This window comes from Talpa europaea (assembly GCF_964194135.1).
Source record: "Talpa europaea genome assembly, chromosome: 8".
Lineage (NCBI taxonomy): Eukaryota > Metazoa > Chordata > Mammalia > Eulipotyphla > Talpidae > Talpa > Talpa europaea.
The window spans coordinates 29,232,482-29,258,824 of NC_140075.1; the positions used below are offsets into that span (position 1 = coordinate 29,232,482).

Here is a 26,343-nt window from a genome sequence, read left to right on the forward strand (position 1 = left end):
GTGCTGATTTATTTGGGAGGTTCTTCTCCTTTTTTCCTTCCTGGGGAATTGTTTTACCCCTCAAGGTGGCAGAAGATGCAATCTTCATTCTTAGCTCGCAAAAATCTGAGAATGAAAAGCATTGGGCACGGAGCTGACTGATATCGTCAGAAACTTGGGAGCTCTTGGGACTGTGTCCCAACCAGATCATGCAGAGTTTGTTTTTCTAGGTAGAGGAGAGATAAGAGAATTTGCAGAGCTAGGAGCTGAGAGTGCTCTGGTTCCTCAGCTCCTAGTCTGCAATGCTCAACCCGAGCAGGTCTCTGTGCACAAACCTTTTGAGCTGAAAGCGTACATTGTCCTCTAACAATGCAAACGTGACAGCTGCCTATTCAATAACCGTTCCGCCTCCGTTCAGAGCAGCTCGTGCCACAGCGGCATCTTCTGCGCTATAGTTATGCAACCTCCCCTCGCAGCGGGAGTTATTTCCTGTGCTTCTGGCTGCGCCAGATTCCTGCAACACGCCTACCCCGCGCTTCAATGGAAGTCGTTCTCCATTAACAACCGCTGTAAGCTTTCGGAGGTGAATGCACAGCACAGAACACCCCTTGCGCAGCCAAAATCCGAGGCCTTATAACTAGTTCTCTAACACACACACACGCACACACACACACGCACGCACACCCGCTGTGCATGCAGCTTGGGGGCTGCAGCAATGCAACCCGAGGGACAGCAGGCGGAGCTCTCTTTGCACAGTCCCTCCCTCTCACCCCCACCAAGTAAAGATGAACTCATGTTAGTTCCATTCTTTGCTGTGCACAGGAACACACGCGCGCACACACACACGCACGCCCGCGCGCACACACACACATGCACACGCGCGCGCGCAGCAGAACTGAGGAGCTCCCACATCGCATCCCCGTGCACCCTGCCTTCTGGCCTCTGGGTTCAAACCACCCGGAGAGACCAGAGCGAGTAACGGGAGCAGAGCGCCGCCGCCACGCCCGGCCCGGCAGCTCCCCGCGTAGCGCGAACCCCCCGCCCCCGCGCAGCCCCCCCCCCACCGCGCAGCGTGCCAGGAGTTCGCAGCGCGCGCGCGCGCACACGAGCCGCGCCGCGTATCCCTCCGCCGCCGCCTCCGTCCCGCTCGGCCGCGCCGCGCGCCGGGAGCCGCGGGAGGGGACTACTTTCCGAAACTTGCTATGCCGCGCGCGCCTCGGCGTCGCAGTGATTCGCCCGCAGGCCGCGGCTCCGAGTCGGCTCGCCCGCCCGCCCGCCCCGCCCGGCCGGCCCGCCCGGCCGCCTCGCCCCGCGCCCGCCCGGGCCCGCCGCGCTGAAGCCGCGCCCGCAGCGGCCGCCAGGGACTACTTCGCCTGCTGCTCGCGGCGCCCCCGGCTTGGGCCGCGGCGGCGGCGGAAGGAGCGGGGGCGTGAGCGCTTCCGCCGCCCCTCGCGGCTCCCCCGGGCGGGCGTGAGCAGCGGCCCCGGCCGGCGCGACCCGCGGCCGCTCTCGTCGCGCCCCCGTCGCCCCGCGCGCGCCCCCCGGCCGCGGCCCCGCGCGCGCCCCTCCCCCTCCCCGAGGCCGCCGGCCGAGCGCGCCCGGAGGAATCCGACGCCGCCAGGCCCGCGCCCGCCGCTCCTCAGGCCGCCCGCGCGCGGCTGGCGGGAGATGGTGGGGCGCGCCCGGGCAGGACCCCGCCGCCGCCGCCGCCCGCAGCCCGGGCTCGGCGCCCCCCCGCAGGCCCCCGCCAAGCGCAGCGCCGCTTCCTCCCCGCCGCATCCCTGAGGGAAGCGCCGCCTCTGCGCCCGCCCGCCGCCCGCCCGGCTCCCCGCCGCCGCCCGCCCGCCGCCCGCTCCTGCCCGGCCGGACCCGCCGCCCGCCGCCGCCCGGACCCGCGCCCTCCGCCCGCACCGGCGCGCGGCCCCCGCGGGCGCTGAGGCGGGGAGAGCGGGGTCGCCACGCTGGGGGTGGGCGCCGCCCCCCCCGCGGGGGGGTGGGCGCAGGTCCCGGCTGGGGGGGCCCCGCTCCGAGCGCGGCGGCCACCATGGTGAGGCCCCCGCGCCGCTGCCCCCGCGCCCCCCCGGCCGCCGCCGCCGCCTGCCCCCCGGCGCCGCTGCTCCGCCCGCTGTCGCGCCTCCAACTCCAGAGCCGAGCCCCGTGAGGAAAGATGAGCGAGGACGCGGCGACTGCTGACAACGAGTAAGCGCCTCGGGTTGGGGTCCGCCCTGCCCCCCGCCCCGGGCCCCCCGCGCCCCCCGCGCCCCCCGGGACTCGGGCCCGCGGGTTTGCGGCCCCGGCGGGGTCGGTGCCTCTGGTTTTGGGGTAACGCTGGGTTTCCTTGAGCCCCTGGGCCATTTTGTGTTATTTGATGCGGAGCCCGCCTCCCTCCCCGCTCCCAGCGGCTTTCCTTGGGGTGCGGGTGGTGAGTGTTGGGGTGCATGGCAGGCAGTTGCATATGCTGAGATGTGCTGAGGCGGACGCGGGCAGGCGGGGCGGGCAGCACCCCTCTGCTGGCGACCCCTCGGCGGCCCTGTGCACTTTTGCACGCCAGCAGCACCCCCGAAGAGCCAGCTGCGTCTCCAGAGCGGCTGGTGTCTCGGGGAGACCCATGTGTGGGAGCCCCCCGCGCAGCGGACTGCTCCTGGGTCTGAATTCGATGAGTCAGTGACTCTTAATACCGATTAAATCCCCCCCCCACCTTAAACTTATGACCTGTGGGATTTCTGTAAAAAAGGCGGCCAGGAAAACATGTTTTAGGATTTAATAGGACGGAGGACGCCTCGAGTGGGGGGATGGTGTTGCGCTCGGGGGTGCCCCTCGGCGGGGATCGCTGCTGTTCCCACGGGAGCGGGGCGGCCGGGCGCGGCTCCCCTCGCTGCCCCGCGGCGCGTCCGCGCGGGCTTCGGGGTGTCGCTGCGCCGAGCCCGCGGGGTCTGCGTGCGCCGCCTCCCCGAGCGCCCCGGAGAGGTTAGTGTTTCCTGGCACGGTCCGTGCTCCTGGACGAGGCACTTTTGCCCTTTAAAGATCGCTGAGCCCGAGGCCGCCTGGGGGATCCCGGCCGCGCCGCTTCTGCGGAGACGGGATTCGCCCCGCGCCCGGCGCCGCGCTGCCCCCGCTGCGGGGAGCCCGGGAGTCGGGCCGGGACTGTGCGTTCAGACCGCGCGCGCCTGGCGGCCGCCTCTGCGGGCAACACCTTGAGTCCGAGCCGGAGCCGGGGAGCGGGGGCCGCCGGGGCCGTCCCGGAGAGGCCGGCCGCGGGTGCGCGGGGAGCGGCGGCAGCCGGGCCGCCATGTTCTCGCCCTTTTTGTGAATCGCCCTCATTTGCATAGCGCACGCTCCATTCATAAAAAATAATTAAACATCCATCACCTCGGACATCTTGGGAGGGTTTCCCCAGGAAAAACCCCACGCTTGACCGCCCGTCCTCGCGTGGGTTTTTAAGTTCAGAAAGTCGGGGGACGCGGAGCTAAGGCTCCGGGCAGAGCCGGGCGCGCACGCAGCCCCCGTTCCCAGTGTTGACACGGGTCTGTGGGAAATATCGGCTCGGGAGGTGCCGGGTCACGTGACCGCCTCCATTCATAAAATACCTGGCCGGCCATTCACAGCGCGCGCTCCTCGACGCCGGGTGCGGGAAGGGCTGCCGGCCGCCCGCGCCCGGCTGCGTTCAGGAGGCAGCTTGGATCCGAAGGTCCAGCTCTGTTTTAGAGGTGGGAAAGGATTCGCGACCGTATTTAAAGCTTGACTATCTCCCCCGTGGCTACAACGAATGCAAAATAAGGGGGAATGTGAACTGGTCCTCGTGTAAAATATATTGTTTCTAAATGGGTTCTCCTTGTGCTACTGAATGAGAGTGCAAGTTTTTGGCAACGTGCTAATCATAATCAGTCTATGGTACATGCAGTTATACTAATATTGAATAAATATTTCCAGTGTTTTAATGCCAATATGTTGATATTTGAAACTCCAGTTTTTACTGAGAGAGTTGCTAGTTTACATTTAATGTACTGAGTAGGGGACTGCTGGGCAACGACCTCACCCAGACTTTCAGAATTCTGTTTTCACGAATTTATCTAATTTAACTAATGTTCTTCTTTAAGAACTTTCTTGTGTTGTTGGTAGGACAGGAATTATACTCTATAATATTTTGCTATGAGGTGTTGACTCTTCATGGGGACAAACAAGGTTTTACTTTAAAAGATCTCCTATATTAGAAAGTGATGTGTTCATCTGGAAATCTTAGCATTAACTACACAAAGAGTGAACTTCTTTGGAGTGTGGCTTTTATTTGAGGAATTCATACATCTTTAATATATAATCTTTTGAAATGGCAGTTTATTATTTAAACTGTACATATTTTGAAGAAACAAAAGAGATGCATTATGATAGACACACTGAAAGCTTTAGCATAATTTTAAACTGCCCTATGAGGGCCTCCCTGGTGGCGCAAGGGGTTAAGCACCACACTATTAAGCAATCCGCAGCCTCTGCGGTACAAGTTTGATCCCCAGCCAGCCAGGGAGAAACCCACATGGCGCAGCAGACCTCTCCTGTCTTGCCCTCTGCTCCCCTCAGCAGTGTATTTCAGTCAATCTGCCTGTTCTGCTCCCCATTCTGTCTCTGGTGAGTCCTCTCACCCCCCAAACCTCTGGCCTGTACCCCAGTTCTTATATGCATAAATAAATAAATCTAAAAGAAAAAGGAAATAAACTGCCCTGTGATATGGATTTTATTTGGGCCTTACATTTTTTTCCTTCTTTTCTCTCTTTTTTTAAAGTCACAATTTAATTGCAGTAGAGACTGTTCTTAATATTTGAATGTTTTTTCATCTCATTTCAACCTTAAAAAAAGTGAAAATTCCAATATCTTGGGAAATTTTAATCTTGTCGAGATAGCTGTTGTGGTAAAATCCTGTAAGACCTTTAGAAGCCTCATTTTGAAATCCTCTAGTAACGTGTCTTACTATTTGAAATTTGAATTGTGTTGAGAGATAGCTACCTCTCAGAAGTTGATAGTATAAATTTAATTAAGATTTAGTGAAGAATATGTTGTGTATAAGGCTTTGTCTTACGCAGTGCCAATCTTGGCAAAGGTTGGTAGAAGTTTGCTTTTCTTCTTCAAACTTTACTAGGAATGGGAAGTGCATTAAAGGAATCGTTAATTATTTTTGTTGAATTGAAATTTTAAAAAGTCCCCTTCATGCAGAATAATGGTTTATTTCAAGTAATATACAAAATTGCCTTTAAAGTGAATAAGTAATAAATATTTGAATTTCTGCCTCAGAAAACAAGTCTAAACATGCCTTTCTTTTCCTTTGGATTTGAATTTATTCATTTAATGGATTTTTACTATTTACCCAGCTTTGTGATAAAAGCTTTTACACATGTAGTAGTACATAAGAGTGTTTATGCTTGAAATGTCTGTCCAGCTCTCTTTGAAATTCTTTTTGCCAAATTTGAAGGTGAAAATAAGATCTTTTTTCTATTTTTAAAAAATATATTGGATGGTAAAATAAAATTGATTTTAAATGATGAAAAACACTATGTTGTTTTTGGGCAGCTGGACTTTTTAAATACTATATTGTAATTGGAAAAAGTGGTCAAACAAAATGCATTTATTCGCAGGTAGTTTAACTCTGAACAACTTCTATGCATGTATAATGTACAAGATATTGGACTGGAATTGGGAGTGCATTTCTATCCTGGCTGCCACTGATTTATGTGGAGACTGGACAAATGATAGCTGTTCTAGGCTTCAGTTTGGCCCTTTGTAAATCAAGGAATTTGAACTGTCATAGGCCCTCTGCTAATACTCTAGTATCAGAGTATTATTAGAGAAATAGTAATAGATACAGTGCAGGTTTTTAGATTTGTAACATGCATATTTATTCATTGAATAATTTTATCATATTGTTGGCATATTTAAGCAAATGAAAGACTTCTAGTATAGAGCTGCTGGGTGATGAAATAAGAGCATGAGTTAGTTTTTAGTAACCAAGTTAGGAAATGTGGAAAAAATTGGTACATTCATAATTTTTTAGGACTTTTTTGTCTTATTTTGGGCTTAATAGCCATGTGTTGTTGGATGGAGAAATATGTATTTTGCAGTGCCTTTTTTTTTTTTTAAATATGGCCTTATTGAATAAACAAGCAAAAGGTTATAGGGTTTATTTCCTTTTTTTTATAGAGGCATGTTTTATTTATTTATTTGTTTGTTTGTTTGTTTATACATGCACTGGGTACAGTCAGAAGCGTGGGAGGGTGAGAGAATTCACCAGAGCCAGAGCTGGGAGCAGAGCAGGCAGAAGGACCAAAGTACACTGCCGAGGGGAGCAGTGGGCGGCAGGAGAGGTCTGCGTGCCATGTGGGACCCTCCTCTGGTGGCCAGGGAGCAGCCGGGGAATGAAGTGGCGCCGCAGAGGCCGTGGGGAGCTTTGCAACCCAGTGCTCAACTGCTGCACCATCAGGGAGGCCCAGGTTATAGGGTTTAAACACCAACTTGCATAGTTTTAAAAAGAGTATCTTGACATTAGAAACCCTCATACTTTATTCATTGGCCAAGAAATGTCAAAAGTAAGTTTTTTCATTTGGTCATTCATACCAATCATATTGATCTAACACTAAGGGATGATTGTACATTTAATTGGTTTAAGAAGTTAAAACAGATGATGACCTTTTTCATTTTCAATAGATTTAGTTCATTGTTTATAATTAAAATTTTGTGTCCTACCTGCATCTTGTTTTAGAATTCAGAACCAAAGGCATTACAAATCCCCAAGATTTTTGTGACACTCGGAATGGTTTGAAATGGGCAAAAAAAATCTATTGATTATTTTTCTTTAAACATAGTTCATTATTTTTGTTACAACATTACCTCATTAGTAATGGATATTAGACAAAGGTATTAAATTGCTGTAGACATAGGGTTCTTAGAATTCAGAATGTTTTTACTAATCTCTAATTGAAACTTGTTTACATTTATAATGGAAGGAAATGAGGACAAATCATAGCAGCATTAGAGGTAGTAGCTGTGATAACAGTTGTATTAGTTTCCCAGAGCTGCAGTAAGAAAGTAACCAAACTGGATGGCTTTAAACAACAGAAATTTATTGTCTCACAGTTCTGGAGGTTAGAAGTTCAAAATCAAGTTGTTGGTAGGGCCATGCTCACTCTGAAACTAGTGTGAGAATCCTTTCCTCGTTGTAGCTTCTGGTGGTATCTCTGACATTCTTTTATTTGAAGCTGCCTAATTCTGTTCTCTCCCTTCATCATCATGTCTGCACCTGGCCAGGTTCTTTTAAGAACACTAGTCATTGGAATAGGGGCCCATCCTCCTCCTCCTATAAGACCTTGTCTTAACTGATGACTTCTGTGAGAACTTTCTCTGTTTACAAATGAGTTCATGATTCTGAGGTAGTGGGTGTTAGGACTCCAACATAGTTTTTTTGAAAGTTGAAAGTTCAACTCATAACACCAGAGAAATCAGGTTTATCTCCTTATAGTAAAATTGCTGTTAAGTTGTTATAAATATCTTAAAATAGTTCTTCTAGTCATTCTAGTCATCACTACTTTAAAAATGTTATAGTTATAAACTATTATTGGAGCTGACATTTCCTTTTTTTTTGGACCTTTACATTTTCATGTTAGTAAAGAAGCATAGGTATTATTACTGTATCAAAATTAAAAATATTTTAATAATTAGTTCAGTAAAATTGATTTTTTTGTAATTCTTTGTATTTTGTTTCACGCCTCTAATATTGTTCTGAGAAGGAGGCTGTAGACTTCATGGACCGCCAAAGAGGTCCATGACACAAAAAGTTAAAGTCTGCTATAGACTGAAGCCCAAAGGACTGAACTCAAAGATAGGTATATAAAATAGGGAGATTAAGAAACATGGGAGCTCCCTGGTGGTGCAAAGGATTACGTCTCAGCACTATGAAGCAGTCGCAGCTATTGCAGCACAAGTTCGATCCCCAGCCAGGGAGCTAACCCTCATGGCACAGCAGACCTCTCCTGTCTTGCCCCGCTGCTCCCCCCAGCAGTGTATTTCAGCCAAACTGCCTCTTTTGCTCCCCACTCTATCTGTGGTGAATCCTCTCACCCCCTGTAACCCTCCACCCCCTGCATCTCTGGCATACAACCCCAACTCTTTTATGCATAAATAAATCAATCTTTAAAGAAAAAAAAAGAAGAAACATGAAGGATAAGATGAACAAATCCAACATTAAAGATAACAGTTCCAAAAGAAGAGATAAGGGAGAAGAGGAAATATTCAGAGATAATCGCTGAGAATTTTTAAGAAGTAGCAAGTGTAACCCAATTCAGTGAACTAAAAAAAAAAAAAAAGAAAGGAAGAAAACAAAGCCTCATTCTCAAACTGGGCTTGTCTTGAGATTCTAAGAATGGAGCAACATGAGAAATCAATGTAGTTTGACGATGAAGGGAGAGAAATGATAAAATCAAATGGCAATAATGTTATTCAGTCAATGCCCACAGTGTGCAAGTAACTTCATAATTTATAGATTTATAATGTAGATGTTCACAAATAGTCATATGTATATTTTTTCTCCTTAGAATTTTAGATTTTAATTTTTTTCTGGTCCAATATGTGACTTGGATTTGATTAACTTCACAATTTCTTTCAGTTCAAGAGTTCTAGCTTCTAAGCGATTTTCTTTCCGAAACCCACATTTAATATATCATTCCTATTACTCATACATGTAGAATTGGTGGAAGTTACTTTGTATCTGAAGTTGTGGAATTATTTTGGAAGATGTTTTCTTTCTGTTGGAGGGCAAAGAATAAACTTTAGTAAATTCTAAAATAATTGGAATTAAATTTAACTCCAGTCAGTTTTTTAATTTTATTTTTCAATTTTATTTGTATATCAGGGATTATTGTTTAGATATAGGTTATTATGACTTGGAACATAGAATATGATTTTCCTGGCTGGTAGTATTTAATAATACTGTTGCATATGACTAGACACATGTTGTCTATATAAGGTTAGAAATTACTTACATAGTTACACTGTCCTATAGTAAGAGTACCAAGAATTAAGATGAAATTTAGTGAATTGTGACTTTTCTGAGGCCACTTTTTCAAAGTTATTATGCCTTTTGTCACATCAGAATGTTCTATTAACTTTGGCACAAAGTCACCAGACCTTTTTTTTTTTTTTTTGCCAAACTTTTAAATGTTTTTTTGTGAATTACATTGCTATTTTGAGGTTGGAATTTTAGGGATCAATACTGGATTTATATCTTAAATAATATGTCAAATCGTTTTAGGATTTTATTTGCTGAATTATATATATGGATTTCTTACAGTTTTTCAAGATATCATTAACTTTGTCTTCAAGAATTCCAGTTAAGTGACACTTGAGTGCCTACTAGGATACTTGACTTTTCCTTAGTCATAGAGATCCAAAGATAAGTAAAACTGATAACTGCTTTCATTATACAGCAAGGGAACTATCAACAGATGCCACTGGAATGTGATGAGTGCTCTGCTTATGAACTTCAAGACTCAAGGACAAAGTGATGGAACCATGGGTGGATGACAGGGTAGGAGCTGTGTAGAAAGGAAGGCATTATAGAAGAGATGTCATTTAGGAGTCAGCCTTGATAAGGGCAGTGGAAAGGAGAAGGGCATTTAAGAAGAGAGGGAGGAGGGAAAAAACCAAAAACAGGAGAAAAAGCAAGTTTAAAGTAAAGCAATAGCTTTCTGGGTACATGTATGGAGGAGTGGTGAGGGGCCAGATTGTAAATAGTCTGTATTTGTGCTATAATATTATCAAGCTTGGGACAAGCGGTGATGGTTAGTCCTTAAACATGAGGGCCCACAAGATGTAACAAGAACACCTAGAAATCAGTTTTTCTTGAAAAGTTGAGAAAAATTTGGGCCTCTCCTGGTGGCTCAGGCAGTTGAGCGCCATGCTGTGAAGCTGTCCGCAGCCTCTGCAGCGTCGGTTCAATCCTGGCCGGCCAGCAAGGGTCCCACATGGCACGGCAGACCTCTCTTGTCTTGCCCGCTGCTCCCCTCAGCAGTGTATTTCATCAGACTGCCTGTTTTGCTCGTCGCTCTGTCTCTGGTGCATCCTCTCACCCTCATGCGCATCTGGCCTGTACCTTGGTTCTTGTATAAATAAAATAAGTAAATCTTTAAAAAAAAAAAAAAAAAAGAAAAGTTGAGAAAAATTTACTGAACTTGTCATTCATAAAAATTAATTTTGAGTGGAATTCCTGTTTTTCAGATAAAGCAGTAAGCATTCAAAGAAAATTTGTTTTTTGAGCTACTCTTCTTCATTTCTCACCATGACTTTTAGGTCATTAGGATAATAATGAAAAGCCTCAGCTTAAATCTTTACCATGTAGTGAGAGGGAATAATTATTTTAAATAAGGGAGTGATAACAAATGTGTAGAAAACTGAACATTGCATCTTATTTGGGCAGTTGATTGGAGAGGGAAGAAAATGAACTCATTCATAAGGAAGATATAAGATAAAATATAGCTGGAAGTTGTACATACAGAATTGTTGGGGATGAATTTGAAACAGTTCAGATAGTATGATAAAAGGAGTAGGAAGAGTGTAGTATGACCTCAGTATTTTATTATTTTTTTTTAAAGATTTATCCATTTATTTATTTTTATTTATACAAGCACTGGGTACAGTCAGAAGTGCGGGAGGGTGAGAGAATTCGCCAGAGCAGGGAGCAAGCAGGCAGAGGACCGAAGTACACTGCTGAGGGGAGCAGCGGGCGGCAGGAGAGGTCTGTGCGCCATGTGGGACCCTCCTCCGGTGGCCGGGGAGCAGCCGGGGATCGAACTGGCACTGCAGAGGCTGCGGGCAGCTTCACAACCCAGTGCTCAACCGCTGCACCACCGGGGAGGCCCCTAAAATATAATTTTTTATTCTTGATTTGTATGCTTTCAAAAATTCATATTTTTCTGTTGTGGGTTATTTATAAATGAAATTCATTCTCCTGTGACTTGTATATTCCTTGAGTTTTTATATAGCGACCAGTACATACTTAAATGCTAGCTAATATGTGAGTGAGTAACAGTACTGTCTTAAAATAATTTTATGAATTTAGCCTTCATAGTAACCATTTCAAATTACTATCCCCATTTACAAGGAAATTGGAACTTAACACAGTTAAATAACTTGGCAAAGTTAGAATGGCAGGTAAGCCTTCTAACAAAACTTATGCCCTGAAACAATGTTTTTAAAATCTTTTTGATTGTGATAGTAATATATACTGTATTTTACCTTTTCACGCCGCGTGCTTGCGTATGTGCATATGCCTTTGCACACACAGACTTCATGAAACAACTTACCCATACTATGATGATACAGACTGGCTTGAATTCCTTTCTATTCTGTGCTGTTCTATATAAAAATTTAATGCTGGTCAAGACCCTCGTAATTAAAATTCTCCGCTCTAAACTGCAGTACAGTATATGGGATGTTATTTTTTTAAGGATGTACCTCCTAACTGGGTACTGAGTATTTACATTTATGTTCAGCTTATTTTGTGAAAATAGGAAAGGTATAAGATACTAAAAGGTATAGGACACTCAGGAGAGTGCATTTCAAGGTTCACGTGAGGTATTGCAGTAGAATTCAGATTTGAATTGCCATAGCTAGATAATAGATAAATGTTACATCATTGCTTCTCAGATTTCTATACTGAAGTGCCCTGCAGTGATAAGGGAATACATCCCAAAGCAGCCTTTAAAAAGCATGCTTATTTCAAAATGTAAACAATCTTAAAGATTCATGTATTCTAATCGGTAATATAGTTAGATTTCCAGTGTGAAATGTTTTTAATTGTTTATATTAGGAAAAAAATCTTTTCAACCACCAAATGTAAGTGTATTTATATTCTTAATGACATTATATGTTCCTAGTGCCTGTGGTACTTTGCTAAGAGGACGTGTACTCTGGTGAGAAGTAGTTTTTTCAGTATATCCGGGGTACTGGTCCTAAGACATGGGCACGATTGTGCTGTAATTATATTGGGTGCCATTTTCAAATAAAAGTAGGTACCTAGAGATCTAGCAGATATTAATATTAATTTTTTAACTACAAAAATAATCACATTGTGGAAAACTTGGGCATGAGGGGAAATTACCCATAGAGAAAATTTTCTTTTGTGCACTTGTCTATATTAAAAATATTATACAGGGCAACAAGAGAAGTGGTCTTCATTTTTTTTTTTTTCTGGGAAATTTCAGGTAGATTGTACAATATATAGTCAGTGGTTATATCATAAAAATTACTATTATGTTATTGACAGGAAATCTGCAAAACTGTATAGAAAAGGAAACTGTCAGATTTTACTATCAGCTTTACCACTTACATATGTGACTTCGAACAAATCCTTTTGTGTCTGAGCATCAATGCTAATGAAGACAATTTTTTCCCATTCCAAAGTTACAATTTTGTGTAAATACATTCATTTATATAGACTCTAGATTAACTTCTGTGGGGAAAGGAGGTAATTCTAGAGGATTGCAATTGAAAAGCGCCTACACAAAAGAGGGCAGACAGAAAAGGTTTAATAAAACCTTAGGGAGAGAGGAAAAGAAGCTGAGGCAAATGAACTGAAGCTTCGAAATTGAAATGTCTTGGCCTCTTGAGAGCTAACTGAGTGCTGCATAAGGAGTGTGACCTTAGTTAAGGATTAGATAACCGATGCATTTGGGAGTTACTTGAAAATATCCACGTAGTTAGAATCATTCATGAAGAGTTCCCTGCTATATCAGATGCACTGGGAAATGTCCTTTGAATCATGGAACAAAACATTCACAAGGATGCTGAGAGGTAGGGCCCTTACGGAGATTCTAACATCTTATGAATGATCAGGGAATGGTCATGAGAATTCATGGTACAAGAATTCATGGTACATCTTTAAACAGTCCATTTTATTGATGTTGTGTTCCTTATTTGAGCATGCTTACTGCTTTATTAATGAAGGTAAGGTTAGTACAGTTTTTAGACACTCAAATGTTAAACATATTTTATACACAGGAAGTCTTTTTGCCGTTGTGTGTTCAGATACGATGTTGATCTTTTAACCTCATTTTATTTAAAATTTTTACAGTCCATTCCACAATCACAAAAACACTGTCTTAATTTGGGGGAGAGTAATTTCCACCTGCTTTAATACATCTCTATCCAGTCTTTGAGATTATTAAACTATAAAGGAGTTGCAGAAAATACATACATTTTTTACTACTAGCTTTTATCTCTGACTCTCATTTCTCTCTGAAAGTTTTTATTACTTTACTGAAAGGTACTTTTTTTCCCCTGATAAAATTTTCATTATTTTCTTTCTTTTTTTTTTTTTAAGATTGATTTATTTATACAAGCACTGGGTACAGTCAGAAGTGTGGGAGGGAGAGAGAATTCACCAGAGCCAGAGCGGGGAGCAGAGCAGGCAGAAGGACTGAGGTACACTGCTGAGGGGAGCAGCGGTCGGCTGGAGAGGTCTGCGTGCCATGTGGGACCCTCTCCCGGCAGCTGGGGATGGAACCGACACAGAGGCTGTGGGCAGCCTCGCAACCCAGTGCTCAACCTCTGCGCCACCGGGGAGGCCCAAATTTTTGTTATTTTCATTTGCTTCCACTTGGGCCTTATCAGAATTCTTTGCGAATCTAAAGCATTTAGTCTAGTAGAACTTTCTATGATAATAAAAATTTTCTATTTGTGCTATCCAGTATGGTAGCTACCATCTGACTCTTTGGCTGTTGAGTACGATGAATGTGACTTCAGCAAGTAATGAACTAATTTTAAAATTTTATGTAATTTATTTTTTTTAAAGATTTATTTTTATTTTTATACAACAACCGGGGTACAGATGTGCGGGAGGGTGAGAGGATTTACCCGAGACAGAGTGGAGAACAGAACAGGCAGACTGACTGAAATACACTGCTGAGGGGAGCAGTGGGAGAGACAGGAGAGGTCTGCTGCGCTGCGCCATGTGGGTTGCTGGGGATCAAACTTGCGCTGCAGAGGCTGAGGATTGCGTCATAGCGCAGTGCCTAACCTCTTGCGCCACCAGGGAGGCCCTCTTTTGAATTTTAAAGTGTGGTTTTTTTGGTGTATTTTTTAATTTTTAAATAAGGGAAGAGTTGTCAACCTCAGTCATGGCTAGAGAAGTCAGTGCTGTTTTTTTTTTTTTTTAATAAATTTTATTTTTATATTCCCCATACAATTGCAACCCCCCCCCATTCTGACCCCAATCCCTCCCCTCCCGCCTGCTGTTTGGTTTTTATTGTATTAGATTTTATGGTAACCATCTCCTTATGGCTTGTGATCATTTTGTTTTAACTGGCTGTAGTGATTAAAACCTTTCCTTGTAGTAACATTTTTCAGATCATATGCATGGTATATAAAAAAAGCAAAAATCTAATGAAAATAGTGAATATTAAAACAAATTTGTGATATACCTGACTAGAAGAAGGATAGTTGAATCGGTAGGAAAACAGGAGTCGTGTTGTGCCACTAGTTTGCTGAGGCTGTGTCTCCTTTTTGAGGAGTGATTTCTGCTTTGGGGAATAGGAAAGAGGTTGGTTACCAGTAAGATGAGATTCTAATTTTTAAATGAGTTTCACTTGGTACAAAATTCTGATGGGTTGTGCCATTTTGGATAGTGGCTAAAAAATATTCAGTATTTTGCTGTATATTAAGCATGAATTATCACATAGAAAAGCAGATTATTTTTAACCCTCAGTGCTTTCTTAAACTTGCACAGAATTAGACTAATCATTATCTTGGTTTATACAGTCATCCCTGATTTATCTATTGACCTCAGTAGACTACTAATTTAATTTAATTTTATTGACAAATTCTCACTCAGTACACCAGGAGTCAGGACTTTAATGATCACTAATGTCTTTCTAATATGTTACTTTGTCAACTCATAGAACTTAATCTTTTTTTTTTAACTCAGTAATACATTACTAAGTTGTATCCATTTTTGGGTATAGTTTTAAAATTCACTTACACTTCCATATATTATGTTTCCAGTTTACATATTCTAAGGATATTTGAGTTGTTTCCAGTTATCTGCTATCTTTGACATTACTGCTATGAACATTTTTGTATTATGCTTCCAATACATGAGTCTACAGTTAAAAAGTAAAATAATTGGATTGTAAGATGGGTTGTAAATTTTTAAGTTTGTGAAAAATGCCAAATTGTGTTCCAGAATAGTTTGTTTGCACACCTACTAGCCATGTAAGAAAATGGATGTAAAAGTGTACCTTACTGTGTTGATTTGCATTTTATATAATAGGTAATGGTTTTTGCTATAGAAAAGATTTTGATTGCTTGCTATGTACTCAATGAGGATATTGAGGCATGATGAAGCTAAGCTGTAAATGATAAATTTGAGTTTCAAACTTGGTTAGGTCTTACTATAGATTCCAGTCTCTTAAGTGGTGTGTATGTCAGATTTATTTATTTATGCATACAAGAGCTGAGGTACAGGCCAGTGGTGTGGGGGGTGAGAGGGTTCATCAGAGACTGAGTGGGTAACAGAACAGTCAGACTGAGTGAAATACACTGCTGAGGGGAGCAGCAGGCTAGACAGGAGAGGTCTACAGCGCCATGTGGGTAGCTCCCTGGCTGGCTGGGCATGGAACTCGTGCTGCAGAGGCTGCAGACAGCTTCCTTAAGACAGCTTAAGAGGTTCCTCCTTAACCCCTTGCGAGGGAGACCCTTAAGTGATATATTTTACTGTTTTTTTAGGTAATTCACATTTTATGCATTCATATTCTCTTTCCCTTTTCATCCACTCCCATCAGTCTCTTGACTTTTGTATGTTTGTGAATGGTGACTGTTGATAGGTCTATCCTTATGTTAATTGTGTCTTAAGCATTGTCTATTGTGTAGTCTTCCTTAAAGAGCAACTTACAAAACCTTAGTTCCTCATTCATTGCTAGAGTAACATGGCTCAGATGATTTCTAGCACTATGCCTCTCAGATTTTGGAATTTGACTTAATCGCTATACAGTTCATTCCAGAATAGACATACTTGTCTTTTCTAGTATTAAAATACGAAAAAAATTAGAATACTTTGTTTCATTGAATAATTCTATTTGAAGTAATATTTTTTCAGTAGACTATTTTTGCTATATTAGATACAATAATTGGGATAGACTTGGATTGTATACTGATTGCCACATAAGCTTTTTGTACCTATATCTCTTGAATTGAATGAAAATTTTAAACATTTCTAGGTAGCTTTGAGGTAGTACTTTATCATCTCTGTATGCTCATCATCTAGCAGTATGCTCCATGTCTTTTTTCATCTTTTAGGAATTGAGTTTTTATTTTATTTTTTTAAAGATTTATTTATTTATTTTATTTGTTTGTTTGTTTGTTTATTTATTTATTTATACAAGCACTGGGTACAGTCAGAAGCGCGGGAGGGTGAGAGAATTCACCAGAGCCAGAGCGGGGAGCAGAGCAGGCAGAAGGACTGAAGCACACTGCTGAGGGGAGCAGCGGGTGGTAGGAGAGGTCTGCGCGCTCCATGTGGGACCCTCCTCCGGCACTGGGGAGCAGCCAGGGATGGAACCGGCATTGCAGAGGCTGTGGGCAGCTTCGCAACCCAGTGCTCAACTGCTGCGCCACCGGGGAGGCCCTAGGAATTGAGTTTTTAAAGATAAAATCTTGGGGCCTCCCTGGTGGTCCAAAGGGTTAAGACGCAATCTATGAAGCTATCTGCAGCACGAGTTCAATCCTGGCCAGGGAGCTACCCACATGGCGCAGCATACCTTTCCTGACTTGCGTGCTGCTCCCCTTGGCAGTGTATTTCAGTAGATCTGCCTGTTCTGTTCCCCACTCTGTCTCTGGTGAATCCTCTCAACCCCCACACCTCTGGCCTGTACCCCAGTTCTTACATGCATAAATAAATCTTTAAAAAAATTAAGTGATAGCTGAGAATTTATTTTCCTGGTAATTGTTGAATGACAAAGTCCTAGGCCCAGTAATAAATATTTAATTACCCATATGTCATGCCACTGTAGGGGAATATCTAAATCTCTGGTGTTAAAGTGTCTAGTCTTGTAAAAAGATTGTTCAGCCCTGTGTCAGCAAGAAAAATTGTTTTAATTCACACTCATTATATGTATGCTGCTTATTTTAGTGCTAGTTAGATGTTTCAGTGCAGTGGTCCAAAAGGGTCATTCACACATGTGTTTTGGAATATGCTATGAACATTTTTGTTGCAGCATTTCTTATTAGTCAAATTTGTTCTATCTCCTGGGTTTTACCTTGCTCTTAGGTTTGGCACAGTGATTGCTGATATCAAATGAAATAGCTACAACATTCATCCAGAATTACTACATGCCAGAGAAAAGATGGATGAGAACTAGCATTTTTGAGGTTTACTGTGTTCCAGGTCTTTGGGAATGTAGATGGTAAGCTTTGGAAATGTAGAAGATTAAAATCTGGATCTTTGCCCTCAAGAAGTTCTGAATCTAATAGATACAAATGATTGGTTCTTTGGTAATGAAGGATTTGGAAATACTGATTTCCTGCTAGAGGAAAGTACATTTTTTCCAGAAGAATAAGAAAAGCTGTTGAAAGTTAAAATTACTTCACTTTGAAGATGCATCTTTATATATTATTTAAGTTTTTATATATAGTTCAGTAGTTCTGCAATTTGACAAAGTGGCTAGTTTTAACTATCTGTGATTCCCTTTGAAGTTTGTATGGCAGATTGATGGTGTAAGAAAGGTTGCAGTGTCCTAATTTAAACCTAAGAAACAAATGAATTTTTATCAATTTATAACATGAGGCTTTATGTATTGTAAATAAAGTTTTGCAGATGAATGCTTTATTACTAATAGGATGTGTATGACAAATCTTTTCTTTAAAAAATCATCTTTCACGAGCAAGAACTTTGAAATGAGTAATTTGTAACTAATTAGATGTGTCATTCTAAGTCATATAAGTGGTTCAAACAGCCTAGATTTCTGAAAGACTAAAATGGTGAAGAACATGGTTGTGGTTCCAGAGTCCTCAAATAACTTTGATTAAAAACCTACTAAATTGGGCCTCCCCGGTGGCGCAGTGGTTGAGCACTGGGTTGCGAAGCTGCCTGCGGCCTCTGCGGCGCCGGTTCGATCCCCGGCTGCTCCCCAGCCACCGGAGGAGGGTCCCACATGGTGCGCAGACCTCTCCTGCTGCCCGCTGCTCCCCTCAGCAGTGTACTTCGGTCCTTCTACCTGCTCTGCTCCCTGCTCTGGCTCTGGTGAATTCTCTCACCCTCCCACGCTTCTGACTGTACCCAGTGCATGTGTAAACAAAACAAACAAACAAATAAATAAAACATGCCTCTATTAAAAAAAACCTACTAAATTACAATATTTATCCCATTCCTTTTACTTATTTGTATGAAGAAATGGAGATTTCATGGGCAAGAGGACAAAGTTGAAGCAGTGAAGGGATTCTGTAAACGTCTTGGTCTGTCATTGCCTCTTACCAGCCTCAATAATCTTGAGAATGTTTTTGCCTTTTTATACTAGGATTATATTATTAATTGCTTATTTTAGTGCTAGTTACATGTTTCAGTGCAGTGGTCCAAAAGGATCATTCACACATTTGATCATGATTCAAAGGTACTCACAGTGACTGGTAAAGTAGGTTTAAGTTAGTCCTCATATTGCTGTGTTCCTTCAGAAAATGTTTATGCATGTATATATATACACACGCATATTCATCCTCACTTTGAAATATTTTCCTGCATTTGAAACCATGCAGGAAAAATGCACAAAATCCATACATTCCTCAGCTACCTTCCCAAAATGTTAACATTTTACATAGAAAATGAGGAAATTAACATTGATATTATAATGTCTACTGACCTATTCAAGTTTGATTAGTTGTTCCACCAATGCACTCTTTCTAGTTCAAGAGATAATCCAGCACCTTTTACATTAAATATTCATTCCACCTTGATTTCCTTTAATCGGGGACAATTCTTTTAGTCTTTCTTTCTTAACTTTGAAATGTTTGAAGCGTTGAGGCCAAGTATTTGGTACTGTTCCTCAGTTTGGGTTTGTCTGATGCTTGCTCATGATTAAATTCACGTCAAACATTTTTGGCAACAAAACTGTAGAGTTAATGGTATCCTTGTGCTTCAAAATCAGGAGGTGTCCATGATGTTGATACATTCCATGCTGATAATGTGAACTCTGATCACTTTGTTAGGATGATGTTGGCCAAACTTTAATTGCTCAATATTCTTTGCAATTAGCATGTTCTAGGGAGATACTTTGAGACTTTTATAAATACAACTATTTCCTATCATACATTTGCCCACTATTGTTAATCATCTGTTGGTGATTTTTGCCTGTAACAATTATCGTGATGTTTGCCAAGTATTGATTTTCTATTTATATGATCCCTTCCACTTTTATTAAATGGAATTTTGTAAACAAGTTTTTTCTCCCCACCTTTTTTTTTTTTTGCTATTTCTATTATATAGGTTATAATCCATATTATTATTGCTGTTATTATCTTCATACTTTGTTGTCCATGTTCGGCCATTGAAAGACCCATCAAGGTGGCTTCTTTGCCCATATGACATGTTCATTATTTTTTTGAGCACTTCCCCAGACTCTGACCTCCCTTTCATTTTCTTGACAGTGTCTTTTGACACTGAATAAAGAGATTGATTTTACTGATATCTAGTTTATCAATTCTTTCATGATTGATGCCATTGGTGTTGAATTTAAAAAGTGGTCTATAGATGAAATTGGAATGGTTGAAATCTTGACAATATTGAAAATTCCTATTCATGAACACAGAATGTTATTCCATTTATTTAGTTCTTTCATTTCTTTCATCAGAGATTTATAGTTTTCCTCATATAGATCCTGTACATTATTTCTTAGATTCTAAGTATTTCACTTTTTGTGTGCAAATATAATTGATTCTATGTTTTTATTTTTTTTAATTTTTTAAAAATTTTTTTAAAAAGATTTATTTATTTATTTGTACAAGCACTGGGTACAGTCAGAAGCGTGGGAGGGTGAGAGGATTCACCAGAGCCAGAGCGGGGAACAGAACACGCAGACTGATGACGTACACTGCTGAGGGGAGCAGTGGGCAAGGCAGGAGAGGTCTGTCGTGCCATGTGGTATCCTCGCTGGAGGCCGAGAATAGAACCTGCGCTGCAGAGGCTGTGGGCAGCTTTGCAGCCCAGCACTCAACTGCTGCGCCACCGGGGGAGGCCCGATTCTATGTTTTTAATTTCAAATTATATGTGTTCATTTATAGTAGTTAGCAAAGTGATTGAATTTTGTATATTAACCCTGTATCCTGTAACCACTCTATAATTACTTATTACTTCCAGGAATTTTTACTTTTTTTTTTTTCCTTTCAGATTTTTTACATAAAATATGTCATCTATGATAGTTTTATTTTTCCTTTACAATTTGTGTATCTGTTTTCTCCTTATTGAACTAGCAAGAAATTCCAATATAATGTTGGAAGATATGTTTACATCTTACTTCCTTTTCTTCTCTTACTGCATTGGTTAGGACTTCTGATAGTTATTACAAAGAAATGGTAACAGGGAGCTTCCTTGCCATGTTCCCGAGCTTAATGGGAAAACATCTAGATTCTTGTTGTCATTTATGCTGTTGGCTGTAGAAATTTTGTAGATTATTATTATTTTTTTTTTTTTTTAGATTTTTATTTATTTATACAAGCACTGTGTACAGTCAGAAGCGTGGGAGGGTGAGAGAATTCAACAGAGCCAGAGCGGGGAACGGAACAGGCCGACTGATGAAATACACTGCTGAGGGGAGCAGAGGTCCAGGCAGGAGAGGTCTGCTGTGCCATGTGGGACCCTCACCAGCTGGCCGGGATCAAGCCGGCGCTGCAGAGGCTGCAGATAGCTTCACAGCACGGCGCTCAACTGCCGGCGCCAGCAGGGGAGGCCCTATTCTCCTCTCTTAATAGATCTGAAAGATATTGTGGAGAAGTGGCATCATTTTTCCTTAAATGTTTAGTAAAATTCACCACTGAACTCATCTGGGATCTAGTACTTTTTATTTTGGAAGCTTATTGACTATTCATTTAATTTTCAAAAATATGATGAAAATTTAAAAGATTAAAAAAATAAAGAATATGTAGACCTTTCAGATTGTCTGTTTTGTGTGTGTGTTGTGTGTGTGAGTTTTGACAGATTGAATCTTTGTTTTCATGTAGGTCATCAAATTTGTATAAATTTGTGTAAATTTGTCATAAAGTTGTTAATAATATTCCTTATTATCCTCTAATGTAACTGAACTCTGTAGTGATGTCTTTTTCATTGCTCATATTAGTAGTGTGTGTCCTTTTTTCTCTGACTAGAGACTTAATTTTATCAAACTTTTCAAAGAACCAACTTTTGGTGTCATTGATTTTTTCTTTCCTTTAATACATTTTTGTGTTCAATTTCATGTATTCTGCTTCAATTTTTGTTATTTCTTATGCTTTCTTTGAGTTTAATTTGCTCTTTTTCTACTTTCTCAGGGGTTAGCGTAAATGTTTGGTTTTAAATGTTTTTTCATTTCTAATGTATGCATTTAGTGCTATACATTTTCATCTAAGCACTGCTTTTGTTGCCCTCATTTTGACAAGTTGTGTTTTCATTTTCATTTTATTTAATTATTTAATTGGGATTTCTTTGGCCTGTGTGCAGTTGACCCTTGCGTAATATGGGTTTTAACTCTGTGGGTTCACTTATATCCTGATTTTCCCATTTCTTCCTCATCCTATTCTAGGGTCTGCTCAACTTGTTAAGGATTACATCTGACTTCTCAGAATTCATGCAAGGAAGAGTGGAGTTAAAATAAAGTGTTAAAGGTGACAGTAATGAAGACATTTATGATGATTTACTTATGGTTTTAATAACATTTAATTTTTCTCTAGCTTACTTTATTGTAATAATAATATATAATACCGTATAACATACCAACTATGTGTTGATCAACAGTTTATGTTATTGGTAAAGCTTCTGGTGAACAGCAGATTATTAATAGTTTTTTTGGGTGTCAAAAGCTACATGTAGATGACTAGAATCCTCACTCACATTGTTTAAGAGTCTTGTATTTCATACACACACACTCAGGCGTACCTAATGTATTGTTATTATTTTGAACAAACTATTTTTGGTTATATCAATTAATAAGAAAAACAAAGTTATTCTTTCACCATCACTCACTCCATTTTTAAAGCTCTTCCCTTTTTTATGTAGATTCAAATTCGTGAATTGTATTTTCCTTTTCTCATAGGACAACTTTTAATATGTCTTCTAACATAGGTCTACTGGCAATAAATTTCCTCAATTTTTATTTGCCTGAGAAAGTCCTTAATGTCCTTCACTTTTTTTTTTAAATAAATTTTATTGTTATATTCCCCATACAATTGCAGCCCCCCCATTCTGACCCCAATCCCTCCCCTCCCACCCCCGCCCCCCTAAAAGTGTCTCTGGTTCATAGTTTTTTGTTGATTTTGATTTTCACTTTCTTATAGTTATTCATTTTCCTGGTCCCTTATTTAAGCCAAAAAGAAAAAGAAAAATACCGGATGGTCTCACTCATAGCAAGAATCTAGAAAAATGTCCTTCACTTTTGAGGGATAACTTCCAGGGTACAGAATTCTAGGTCAGTGATTTTTTTTTTTTTAACACTTTATTTTAACTCCACTCTTCCTTGCATGAATTCTGAGAAGTCAGATGTAATCCTTAACTTTCTTACTCTATAAGGTATTATTTCCCTTTCCTTTCTTTCACAGATTTTTCTTTATCTTGATTTTCTGTAGTTTGAAAATGTTGTATCTAGGTTTAGTTTTTTTGCATTTATCCGGTTTGGTATTCTTTGGACTGCCTAGAAGTGTGGTTGGTATCTGACATGAATTTGGGTAAATTTTGTCATTATTGTTTCAGGTATTTCTTGTGTTCTCTCCTTTCTCTTGTTTTTCTCTTGCACATTTACACCTTTTGTATTTGTTCCACAGATGTTAGATATTCTGCTTTGGTTTTTTTCAATCTTTTTTTTTCTCTATGGCTTTTAGTTTGGGAGATTTTTATTGAGATATCCCCAGGCTCAGGGATTCTTTCCTTGGCTGTGTGCAGTTTATTAATGGGGCCATTAAAGACATTCATTTCTGTTCAGTGTTTTTGTTCTAAGATTTCCTTTTTCTTTTTTTTTTTTTGCATTTTCACCTTTTCTTAAGGCAAATTTGTGAAATATTGTAATACAACCAAGTGTCTTAGTTTACAACACTTTTTACTTGAAACACAACAAAAATTGTGTCTGCAAAGTCACCTCAGTAGTAAAAAAGAGCAATGGAAGATTTTTTTTAAAAAAAAACATTTACTTTTTTTTTTAAATTTTCATTTATTTATTTGTTTATACAAGCACTGGGTACAGTCAGAAGCGTGGGAGGGTGAGAGAATTCACCAGAGCCAGAGTGGGGAGCAGAGCAGGCAGAAGGACCGAAGTACACTGCGGAGGGGAGCAGCAAGCATGGCAGGAGAGGTCTAGAGGTCTGCGCGCCATGTGGGACCCTCCTCCGGTGGCCGGGGAGCAGCCGGGGATCAAACCGGTGCTGCAGAGGCTGCGGGCAGCTTCGCAACCCAGCGCCCAACCACTGCGCCACCAGGGAGGCCCAATGGAAGATTTTGACTCCCGTTTACTTGCCTCAAATTCCAAGTATTATTCATATTTTAGAATCAGTTTTGTTTAAATGCATTACTAAATCAACCCAGTTCTGTTTTGTAGGAAGTTCTCCTTTGTAGTATGTTTTATCTGACCACTTAAGTTTCTGGGCTTCTCAAAGTTGTTTTTTGTCATTTTTCATACTTGATAGGGTTGTATTAAGCATTCCAGTGAATATGATCTTGCTTATTATGGGTGTTGTAAAATTAATGGGATGGTGATTCTCAGTGAACTGCTCTTTATTGTCGTCGTCATATTCAAACAATGTGATAGTCATAGTGGTCCCAGAATAAACTTTTGCTTCCTGTAACTTGACTAAGTATACTCTGCTTTACGCCATCCTTATTATAGCCCCCCCAGCCTTATTGACACATAATTGGTAAATAAGTTATTTATATTTAGGTGTGTATTTGATGTTTTTAATAGGTGAAATAAACACCACAATTCATCTAATTAACGTATCTAGCCAGTTACACAATTACCATTCTCCTTACTCCTTTTTTTTTTTTTTTTTTTTTTGTGGTAGAAATAGTTAAAATCTTACCTATTGGTAAATTTCCAGTATAAAATACAAAGTTGTTAATTATAATCACATTGCTGTGCGCTTACATTTCCAGAACTTGTTTAGATTTTAGTCTTTTAGTCATCCTGTGTGTCTGGAATTAATGCAGTCTTAGTTTCCCTTTTCAATATCCTTTACGTAAGACTGGGTATCTGGATTCACTGTAGTTGGGTATTTTCTTTCCCTTGCAGGTCATTTAGGCCTCTGATGAAACTCCTGGAGGTTAGACTCTGGTTAAATAATTTCTCCTTGGGGCAGACTATGTTAAAATAGTATTCTGGTACATTTCAAAATGTTTCCTTTATCCCTTCTATTATTGGAAAATTGAAGGGATTTTTGTTTGGTATTCATTGTAAGAACTTGTTTAGGGTACTGGGTACTAATGTTATAGAGCAGCCCCGATATTGAACAGGTTCCTGGCTGTGGGTCCTCACCCGCGCGCTTAAAAGGGACTTATGAATACTCCACTACAGGCACACACAAAAGGTTAATAAAAGGTTTATTTACAAGGGAAAAGGAAATAAGGAAAATGTACAACTCAGGGAGAAAATAGGGAAATAAAGGCTTTAATGCGTTCTACCCGATCCGCCAACCTGGAAACCCAAAGTCACTCTCGGGGCTGGCCAGACGCTGCGAGCTGGCGGAGAGCCAAAAATGGGGATCCCCCAAAGCCCACCTGTCTGCCTTTTATATCAACCTGGCTGCTTAACCCCACCCTCAGGTCCCAGCTACCTTCCCTTTGGTGGTGATGGGATTTGGAGTTCTCAGTGTCTTTGGCTTTGGCCTGGGGTGGGGGTGGAGTCCACAAAGCCTGTATGGAATTAGCTTTAGGACATCCTTTTCCCCCTAACACTAAGAGGTAAAACGCATGAAAGTTTGGGGCAGCTGGGTTACTGGTCCCCATTAAGCTTTTATCTCACACTGTTCACGCTAAGCATTCAATACTTCATCAGTTATAACTCAGATTTTTCTACCCTTGAAGGAATTGATTCCTTTGAAGGTCTCTGCTCTCTGCTTTTGGCTTTTGTTGTGCCCAAGATCAGCAGACTCAGCGAGCATAGCCTCCAAGAATCCAAAGACAGCTGATGCAAATGTAAAAGGGAGTTTATTACCGGCTTGATACCGGGCCCTCCACACGCACCGATGCAACGGCAGAGGTCGAGAGCCCCGAACAGAGGAAGCAGGGGTATCTTATAGGGTCGCGAGTGGCGCGAACTTTGAAAGAAGCTGGCAATTACTCATTGGCTACTACAAAGGCATTTTGGCGCGTGCGGTTACAGTTTCAAACTGATTGGACGGTTAGAGATGCTGTCCCATTTATGGATAGGACTGCCCTCATTGGCGGCTGGGGTGGTCTGCTTTTTCATCACCAAGTGGAGTGAGGGTTGTGACTGCTGAAGCTATCTCCGGAATGCGGCTGGACAAGGACTAACATAGCAAGGTGGAGGATATACAAAATGGCGAAACCTCGGCTAAGCTTGGTTCCACAGCTTTCTGCTTCAGCAAGTTTTGATTCTCTGTATTCGTCTGCCTGTCTTCAATTTTGGGGGTGACAGTTTGCCCTGTGACTTCACATTTCTATTGGGATTTAAGAAGAGCTGATGATTTTTCAGTTCATGCAACTTTTTGCTTGTTATTAGCACAAATTAGTGACTTCCAAGCTGATTACATGCCAGATGGGACACTGAAAGTCCTTGCTTATTTGCCTGTGTTTTCTAGGTAACCAGATATAATCTTCTCTTAAAGATAATTTTTAAATCAATATTTATATTTCATTTCTCCTCCCTTCCCTTTACTAAATTTACTGTGCTTTTTAACCTCCCCTGTAGTTTTATATCTAGCTATAATAAAAATGTCTCAGGTGTTTCACTTGGAAGTATTGTGGAATTATTGAGTTTTCAATAGTTACTTTTTAAATGTTTCCTAAGAATATTACTATGAATTAATGTTGAATTTTTCAAAAATTTTTAAACATTGTTCAAGGTAGTAAGACTTTCTGGTACATTGTGTCTTGAATGCCACTTTATTTCCCTATTCAGCATTTGAATCTTGGGGTGCAAACTTTAAAAAGAC

General features: G+C 41.4%; 1 protein-coding gene across 1 annotated transcript in view; it reads left to right on the top strand.

Annotated features, from left to right (window-relative positions):
- Positions 1–2,146: 2,146 nt before the first annotated feature.
- SPRED1 (sprouty related EVH1 domain containing 1) overlaps positions 2,147–26,343 on the top strand; it is a gene marked incomplete at both ends in the record, with an annotated part of 91,987 nt that continues 67,790 nt past the window's right edge. The window contains one exon of the mRNA XM_084240818.1: positions 2,147–2,178. Within this exon, the coding sequence (XP_084096944.1) occupies positions 2,147–2,178 (32 nt within the window). The remainder of the gene's footprint in view (positions 2,179–26,343) is intronic.